Raw genomic sequence first — 9,564 nt, 5'->3', positions numbered from 1 at the left:
AAAATGGACATCATGCATAGGCGTACAAGGTTTCAAAACAGAACTGACAGTTAAAGTATGCCTCCTTCAGTATGCCATATACTTTATGACATGTAGGCCTAATGTAAACTACATGACCAAAAGTATATGGACACCTGCTCGTCGAACATCTCATTCCAAAATCATGGGCATTAATATGGAGTTGGTCCCCCCTTAGCTGCTATAACAGCCTCCACTCTTCTGGGAAGGCTTTCCACTAGATGTTGGAACATTGCTGTGTGGACTTGCTTCCATTCAGCCACAAGAGCATTAGTGAGGATGGGCACTGATGTTGGATGTTTAGGCCTGGATTGCAGTCGGCGTTCCAATTCATCCCAAAGGTGTTTGATGGGGTTGAGGTCATGGCTCTGTGCAGGCTAGTCAAGTTCTTTATCACCGATCTCGACAAACCATTTCTGTATGGACCTCGCTTTGTGCACAGGGGCATTGTCATGCTGAAACAGGAAAGAGCATTCCCTAAACTGTTGCTACAAAGCTGGAAGCATAGAATCATCTAGAATGTCATTGTATGCTGTAGCGTTAAGGTTTCCCTTCACTGGAACTAATGGGCCTAGACCAAACCATGAAAAACAGTCCCAGACCATTATTCCTTTTCCACCAAACTTTACAGTTGGCACTATGCATTCAGGCAGGTAGCATCTCCTAGCATTTGCCAAATCCTGACCCGTCCGTCGGACTGCCAGATGGTGAAGCGTGATTCATTACGCCAATGGCAGCAAGCTTTACACCACTCCAGCCGACGCTTGGCATTGCACATTGTGATGTTAGGCTTGAATGCGGCTGTTTGGCCATGAAACCCATTTCATGAAGCTCCAGACGAAACAGTTTTTGTGCTGACATTGATTCCAGAGGCAGTTTGGAACTCGGTAGTTATTGTTGCAACCAAGGACAGACAATTTTTTACGCTCTACGTGTTTCAGCACTAGGGGGTCCCGTTCTGTGAGCTTCTGTGGCCTACCACTTCGCGGCTGAGCCATTGTTGCTCCTAGACGTTTTCTCTTCAAAATAACAGCGCTTACAGTTGACCGGGGCAGCTCTAGCATGGCTCAAACTAACTTGTTGGAAAGGTGGCATCCTATGACGGTGCCACGATGAAAGTCACTGAGCTCTCCAGTAAGGCCATTCTACTGCCAATGTTTGTCTATGGAGATTGCATGGCTGTGTGCTTAGACACCTGTCCCCAACGTGTGTGCCTGAAATAGCTGAATCTACTAATTTCAAGGTATGTCCACATACTTTTTTTATATATAGTGTATGTTGTAAAGCAGGTTATTTAAAAAATTTAAAAACACCTTTATTTAACCAGGTAGGCCAGTTGAGAACAAGTTCTCATTTACAACTGCGACCTGGCCAAGATAAAGCAAAGCAGTGCAACACAAACAACAACAACAACACAGTTACACATGGAATAAACAAGCATACAGTCAATAACACAATAGAAAAAAGAGAAAAAAAAGTATATATACAGTGTGTGCAAATGGTGTGAGGAGGTAAGGCAATAAATAGGTTATAGTAGCGAAGTAATTACAATTTAGCAAATTAACACCGGACTGATAGATGAGCAGATGGTGATGTGCAAGTAGAAATACTGGTGTGCAAAAGAGCAGAAAAGTAAATAAAAACAATATGGGGATGAGGAAGGTAGATTGGGTGGGCTATTTACAGATGGGCTATGTACAGCTGCAGCGATCGGTTAGCTGCTCAGATAGCTGATGTTTAAAGTTAGAGAGGGAAATATAAGTCTTCAGCTTCAACGATTGTTGCAATTTGTTCCAGTCATTGGCAGCAGAGAACTGGAAGGAAAGGCGGCCAAACAGGTGTTGGCTTTGGGGATGACCAGTGAGATATACCTGCTAGAGCGCGTGCTACGGGTAGATGTTGTTATCGTGACCAGTGAGCTGAGATAAGGCGGAGCTTTACCTAGCATAGACTTATAGATGACCTGGAGCCAGTGGGTCTGGCGGTGAATATGAAGCGAGGGCCAGCCGTTGAGAGCATACAGGTCGCAGTGGTGGGTGGTTTAAGGGGCTTTGGTGACAAAACGGATGGCACTGTGATAGACATCATCCAGTTTGCTGAGTAGAGTATTGGAAGCTGTTTTGTAAATGACATCGCTGAAGTCGAGGATCGGTAGGAAAGTCAGTTTTACGAAGGTATGTTCGGCGGCGTGAGTGAAGGTGGCTTTGTTGCAAAATAGGAAGCCGATTCTAGATTTAATTTTGGATTGGAGATGTTTACAGTCTAGCCAGACAACTAGGTATTTGTAGTTGTCCACATATTCTAAGTCAGAACCGTCCAGAGTAGTGATGCTAGTCGGGCAGGCGGGCGGGTGCGGGCAGTGAATGGTTGAAAAGCATGCATTTGGTTTTACTAGCGTTTAAGAGCAGTTAGAGGCCACGGAAGGAGTGTTGTATGGCATTGAAGCTCGTTTGGAGCTGGGAATCCACTAAACAAAATATAATACATTCCTCTTTTCCTCCTGATACAGATTATATCATCAGGTTGTATTTGCAAAATTATTTTGGAACAATGCTCTGAAACAAAGTCCAGTTTTCTAATACCTTTTTTGATTTACTATCCACTGACTGTTATGGATTAAAAACCCGGCCAAAGGTCCATTAAACCATCAAAACAGACAGTCTATTGCGTTCATTTCATAGCGGTACTTCTGGACCGAGCCCCGCGAGAGTTTGGTGTCAGAAACTTTTGTGGACTAGGATCACGTCATTACCTTTACTAACCACAAGAGGGCAATATGTCCTTTATTTTTATTTTTTTAATGTACTACCCTCATTTATTGAAGTCCTGTAAATAGGCTGGACAGTTTAGGCCTCAACAAAGCGTTGAATCGGGGGTGCATTTTACCAGTTCGTAAAATACTAATTGTTACGTCATAATTGTTGAGGTTTAAAACTGAACAGAAAAACTGGTTCGATCAGTCTTATCTTTGTTGTGGACTGGACAACCTAGTGTTAATCATTGGACGCGCATTCACTTATTTTACACGGAAAAGACACGGAGAGTCAAGGTATGTTACTTTATTTTCAATACTGTGGTTATTGTAAATGAGAAGAAGAAGCATTGTACAGATTTTGCAGCAGAATAACATCCAATTGTATTAATTTATGTGGGTTAAAATGTAACAAATTTTGGGTGTAAACCCGAGCTTTGCCTCTTCCTCTCTGGTGAAAGAGCAATTATTAGGTCAAAGGATATAGCCTCACCTTCACTATGGATAAGATGTGACCAACGAGATGGCTAAAGGTGAGGCATGTACAGGACTTTCTGATGTCTTTCAGGGGTCAGAGGTCAAACGTGATGACCTCACCCTCATAGATATTGAACTCACAGCCTCTTGAGGACCCTATCAATAATGCTGATGACATGCAGGATGAAGTCAGGTAAGTAATTTACACAAATTATCCATTCACACATAGGTCAAAGGTCTATACATTATGGCTAGGTCCCAGTGATCATAGAGATATTATTTTCCTCTACACAGATATGAAAAAGATCAGCCTGATACTGGGAGCCTGGACCAGTTCTTTGCTGATCAAGAAATAGCCAGCCCAACTCAGTCAATAGCAGCTGAACCGGAGGCAGAGATGCAGGAGGCTGGTCTGAAGTCAGCTGACCCAACCCAGTCACTAGAGGCTGAAATAGAAAGTGAGATGCAGGCTGATCTAGAGACACCCGGCCCATCCCATGTACAGGAGCCACACCAGACTTCTCTACTGAACTATGGAGACCTGAAACTGGAGGTGAGGACTGTAGTCATCTCTCAATCTAATCGACTAGTTGCATTGTGTGTGTGTGTTTGGGAGGAGAGAGTACTAGAGTTGATTGAATTCCAGCCTAACTGTACTTCCTGTCGTCCCCAGGATACTCATGTGACCTTCACCACCACGCCCACGGCCCCCCAGGCTGCAACGTCCCAGAACAGCCTTGTCAGGCGGCAAAGAAGCTCCCCAGACCTCTCCACCTTTGTGCAGGACATGACTGACAAGTATGTTGCTCTGTGGCTTTCCTATTCTCCCCTTGACTGTTTGATTGTATTATAAATCTTTTACATGCCCAACTCAACTGATATGTTCCCCATTAGAAAAGTTATCTTTTTATTTCCTTTTCAGACACTGGAATCTGTTGAGTGCGAATATGCGTGCCAAGGTGAGTTGAAGTCCGTTCCTGTCTGCTTGGTTAGTGAAATGGTGAGTCATCACATGTCATTATATCGATACTAACTTCTCTATATGTTCATTGCAGTTAACTAGAGATGAGTTTACTGCCAAGTGCATGGACATTGTCACATGGGTGAAGAAGATCAAATCGACAGTTGTGGTTCCAGCCCTTGACCTCACCATGCAGATAGAGCTGACTGAGTTGCCAGGCTCTCCTGGATCAGGAAGTGAGGAGGCAGTAACTTCTCTCTCCCGCACTGTGAGATTAAGTTGTACTCAAGGCCCCAGCAGGAGCACCAGTTCTAAAACTTCCTGGAGCACACCTACACCTTTCCCCTCCACTCCCAGGTAAGCACCACTATCCACTTCCCTCCAAGAAGTTCTACCCTCACACATTATTCCCGTATCCCCCACCATGTGTACCAATAACCAGCCTCACTTAGTGAGAGATACTGCTTAGATGGAACACAAGATCTCTAAAATGTTTATTGGTTTACTTCTTTTGAGTAGTAATAATAATGAGGTTGAGTCCAAATACGGACATTTTTGTTACTATGTCTCTGTTGTGTGCATTCTCTAGGTCCATGACCTCTTTGCTGAGTGAAGAGGATGATGAAGACTTGATCCTTGGAGAGTTCACATATCTCTCTACACCTGAGGGGGACAATAGAGAGGTGAAGGGCAGACCCTGCTCAGATCCACTCAGTTCTGTGTTTGGCCTGTCTCAGAGCTGTGTTTTCAATCAAATGGTCCACAGTGGAGCATGCAGGTCGCTGAGTGAGATTGTACTGCCATCCAGCCGGAGTAGGCAGAGGAAGCTCATGCCCATCATCGTCTCCACAGACACCAGATTGGTAATGGAAATTGTGGAGATGGTGATGAAAGTCATCAACTCCAGGCTAGCTCAGCTAATGCTAAATGTGGGTTGTAGTCAGGGAACTGAAGGTCAAGGCAGCAACTCAGCAAGCATTCAGTTTGCCCAAGAGATGCTGAGCATGGCAACTGCATCAATGTATGCCCACGCCATGGAGCATATTGCGCACGGCCGCAAGTCCAGCAGGGGCCACTCCAACAAGTCTCCGCTTGAATTAGAGAGGGAGCTTGAAGCCATATTGGGTCCTTTGGCTGGACAGGTAATAGTCACCATCATCAATAGTATCCTCAGGACTAAAGACAACGGAAGAACTGAGCAGGAACGGACCACCCCTTTGAGTTACTTCCTTACTGCGGTTTCTGCTGAAATTCAAAGTATGGTAGTTCAAAGATCTGCAAGTAGACAGTCCTCCAGGCAGTCCATCAGAGACCACTTGATGAATGTCTCCAAGGGCAAGATCGTGAAAGCCGTTCAAATGAAAATGTCACAACTCTATGGCGAGTCTACCAATGAAAGCTGCATATCAGCAACTCCAACCATCCAGAGCCTGTCCATGTGCTCATCCAAAGAATCCCTTTATGATTGGCCTCTCACCTCAGACGACGTGCATCCAGCTAAGTTCCTGTCTAGCAACAGAATTACAGCATTGTCGACTGATGTTGTGGATGTTGTGTTTAGCAATGTTCTTTATAATCTTGGACTTTCGGACAGCCAAACACTGTTAAGGCCACAGTGCACCGGCTCCAGCTCATCAATAGACATCAGCGGTGTTGCTGGGGAGATGGTCAGACAAGTCTCCATAAAACTCCAGACCTTTGTGTCTGAGAGCAGCCTGGAGGCCATGTCCATGACTCATGACTCACCATCTCTGCCCATCTCAGACTCTGACTTGAAGTTCTTGTGCTCTCACTCAGTGGTTGCTGTAGCAACTGCCTGCCAAGCAATTAAAACTGAGCTTGAGATTGAGATGAGTCTCAACCCAGCCACAGAGGCCGGCTCCCAGGGTAACCTTGCTGCCAGAGACCTGGTATCTTCTCTGTCACAGAGTCTTGAGGACATAGATGTTTCTCACATCATTCAGGGCCTTAAGGAGGCAGATGTGACATTTGCCAATCTGAACGAAATCCCTTCGACCGACACTAATAGATTAGAGGAAATCTTATCTGCCCATATTTCCCCTGAAAGTATTGCAGCGGCATCGGTTGATCTTTTTGATGGCGTATTAGGAGACTTGCATGAGGCATTTGAGGCAAATAAGGTCTCAGCAGCCACAAAATCTGGTCGCAAAAAGTTCTGGGTTGAAGTACATACAAGTTCACAAAACCTGTACACCAATGCGCTGGACAAACTAAATAAGTGGTTCAGTTTACACCATCTCACTGAGGAAAAAGACGTCCATCTGAATACCAAGCTCTCTCCAACTGGACCACTCCTAACTGAGGCCTGTGTGGAGGTATCTCCTGTGCAAAAGACCAGTATTAACAGCTCTAGTATGTCCTTCAGGTCTCTGAGTAACATCCCAGACAACCAGCTAACCCTCAACACATGTACTAAAGAGGTCATCAAACAGGTGGCCTCAGTTCTGAAGGTTGAGGCTTCTAAGGAAGACTGTTCTTCTTCCGTTGGAGGGAGGACATTAAATGTGTTCTTGGAGTTCAGCCAGAAGTTGGATGCTCTCATCTCAAAGTTGGAGGACCTCCCCATTTCAGGTGAGATTTCCTCGCTCACACAGCCACAAAGTGCAGTCAGCAGCAGCAGAACCTCTAATATTTCCATCGGGAGTATCCTAAGTGTGGAGTTCCACACAAAGGCCAACCAAATCGTGAGTGAGGCTATCCTTGGAGCTGCAATTGTTTTCATTGCTCGCAAAGTCAACCATTTGGAGCTGAAAATGCCTGCTACCTATTCACAACATCTGTTTGCAGCAGCCTCGGACATTGTGAACATTATTGTGGAAGACCTAGAGAGAGAGACCATGGATACAGAGTCCCACCTCACACCTAAAATAGTTTTTGACAAGTTCCTGGATGTGGCTCACAACATCTACTACCGAGTGAGGGATAGGCTGAAGGTCTTCTTCTCCTTGTCCCCAGTGCCTGCCTCCAAAACCAAAGATGTGGTGGATTCCATGCCTGTGGAGAAACATGGATACTTTGAGGCCTCTGACACTGCTCATGACCCGGAGCGACTTCAATCTGTCAGGAGTGAGAAGTTGTTGACAAAAGACAGGTTAGCCAAGATCGAAAGGTCTAAATCCCTTGCGTCTCGGGGTGGCACGTCAACAGAAAATCAAGACTTTGACACCGTCACATTGACACCCACCAAGAGCATGTCAGTGCTGAGTGATCACAGTTTGAGAGGAGCTTTTCCTCTCTTGAGTGAAAGTTGCCAACCACTTTTGACTCTCAAAGACTCAACAGTGGCAGTCACTAAGCATAGCTTCACCAAATCCGCTAAGAACACCCTCAGCCAGATCCTAAATGTGATCAAGTGCAGAGTTGTTGCCTCGGATAATTCATCTGTTGGACAGAAGACAACTGACATGTTGGACTCTCTTCTTGAGAGCCTTGACCAGTTGACTGCAGATGAGATAAAGGGGACAGCGTCCCACAACTTGATCACAATAGATATGCCAGAATCACTGCCTAAGCAATCCTTAACAAAATACTTGTCTACTCCTGAGAGGAACCAGGATTCTTCCCCTGCAAAGCTTGTGTGTCAACCATCATGCCTGATACCAACATCCATGTCTGACACCAACATTATAGTGAAAACTATAATGGACACGCTGGTGACGGACGAATCAAGGAAGACTTCAGCAGAGGAAAACCTTGAGAGGCTCGTCTCCATTGAAACCATTCAAGGTGTGTCAGACGACCTCATCACAAAGGTCCATGGTCTCATTCAGGAGATCACAATAAGCCGGCAACTTCAATCCATGGCTGGTCACAGGAGCTTCTCTGAACCGGCATTGCCAAAACCAGCCCTGAAAAAGCTGTCAAGGAATGATGCCTCTGAGCTCGCCTACAGCTTTGCCGAAAATTCTGTTAGGACTCTCCTGGGGCAGTGTTTAAATGTGTCGCTCGTTTCCACCGGAGTAAGGCAGACGATGGATCAGGTCACTAAGATAATGACCAACACAGTGATGGACACCCTGACTGATGTGTCCAAGCCCACAGTGAAGTCAGAGGATGGTAAGTTCAATTGCCATTTTAACTCTGTAGAGGAATCTTTTGTAACGTGCTCAATAGATTGTTTCTTATGATGTAAAGTTTACTGTCTTCAACTGTGCCAAATGTATCGTCTCTACCTCTCCCAGAATTAGTTTCCAGGTTAGTCCCACCAGATGAATTCCCCACCAGGAGCCTTAACCCAGCCGATGGTAACGCTGAGGTGACGCCTCGCTCTGCTGGAGGGGAAAAGAATAGCAAGAAGTGGCGTTTCCTTTTCAAAATGCCTAACATCCCGAAGATCAGGATCAAGGTAGGGAGCTTTGTGTTTGGGAATTGAATTATCCCACAGCCAGTGGGCTTATGAGATATTGTGAGGGCTCTAATGTCAGGATATATTTTGTCAACAGCTGTTCAAGAGAAAAGGACAAGCCAAGAAGCACCCTGAACTGGAAGCGCTGCCAACAAAACGTTTCAGTGATATGTCACTGAGTGAGCAATAAGCATTGATTATGTCATTTTAATTAATCACCATGTGACCAGTTTGTTACAACCTTGGCAAGAGTGAACAAAGATACAGTATCAGTCAAAAGTTTGGACACACCTACTCAGTCAAGGGTTTTTCTCCAGATTTTACTATTTTCTACATAGTAGAATAACACATATGGAATCATGTAGTAACCAAAAAAGGGTTAAACAAATCAGAATATATGCATATTTGAGATTCTTCAAAGTAGCCACCCTTTGCCTTGATGACAGCTTTGCACACTTTTGGTTCCAGAGGTTCCTTCCGCTTCCCCACCCATGGAGGACCTGATACCTGCACCTACTGCACAGGATCCCCAATCCCGTAAATGCCCCTTCGTGGATAGGGTGTTTCGGGCCCTCTCTCGAGCCATCACCAGCCCCTTCAGAGGAGCTTCAGGGAAGAAGCACTAGATTAGTGCCTGATTTTAATAAACATTACTGCATTTATTTTTGTGTCTACAGCAGTTGTATGTGCAAAATAACAAGATTGGTACTTCAGAGTGATTTATAGTGGTAGACTTTTTATGGTCATTGATTGTGGAATACTGATATCAATAAAGACAAAATATTGCCTCTTATAGGGATACCTTGCCTTCAGTGTGGCATGCCCATATTCCAAATCTTTAATAGGGAATCCCCACGCACCTCTAAGACTCCTGAGACGCACTGATAATTCTCACAGTATCCCACTCATCCCACTCCTAGCTTCTTGGCTATGCCTGGTTTAACAATAGTACTTCATCAGTCTTTTTTTCCATCAGGATCGCTTAGAGTA

The 9,564-nt window shown here is 45.0% G+C and overlaps 1 protein-coding gene across 1 annotated transcript; it reads left to right on the top strand.

The window, feature by feature from the left end:
- The first annotated feature begins 2,859 nt into the window (after positions 1-2,859).
- LOC112226110 lies at positions 2,860-9,319 on the top strand. The gene is made up of 10 exons (XM_024390350.2): positions 2,860-3,067; positions 3,339-3,440; positions 3,542-3,800; positions 3,921-4,045; positions 4,170-4,206; positions 4,303-4,565; positions 4,798-8,285; positions 8,411-8,574; positions 8,672-8,753; positions 9,043-9,319. The coding sequence occupies exons 2-10, from the start codon at positions 3,424-3,426 to the stop codon at positions 9,198-9,200; spliced, it is 4,593 nt and encodes a 1,530-aa protein (XP_024246118.1). The 5' UTR covers positions 2,860-3,067; positions 3,339-3,423; the 3' UTR covers positions 9,201-9,319.
- The last annotated feature ends 245 nt before the right edge of the window (positions 9,320-9,564 follow it).

Source organism: Oncorhynchus tshawytscha, linkage group LG27 (assembly GCF_018296145.1).
Source record: "Oncorhynchus tshawytscha isolate Ot180627B linkage group LG27, Otsh_v2.0, whole genome shotgun sequence".
Taxonomy (NCBI): Eukaryota; Metazoa; Chordata; class Actinopteri; order Salmoniformes; family Salmonidae; genus Oncorhynchus; species Oncorhynchus tshawytscha.
This window is presented reverse-complemented; position numbering and strand designations above follow the sequence as displayed.

Bases quoted from the DNA above. Each gene is read 5' to 3' on its own strand.
- LOC112226110 (XM_024390350.2), top strand. The intron at 4,207-4,302 runs GTGAGTTGAAGT...TGTTCATTGCAG, and splicing joins GTGCGAATATGCGTGCCAAG to TTAACTAGAGATGAGTTTAC. The intron at 8,286-8,410 runs GTAAGTTCAATT...TACCTCTCCCAG, and splicing joins CACAGTGAAGTCAGAGGATG to AATTAGTTTCCAGGTTAGTC.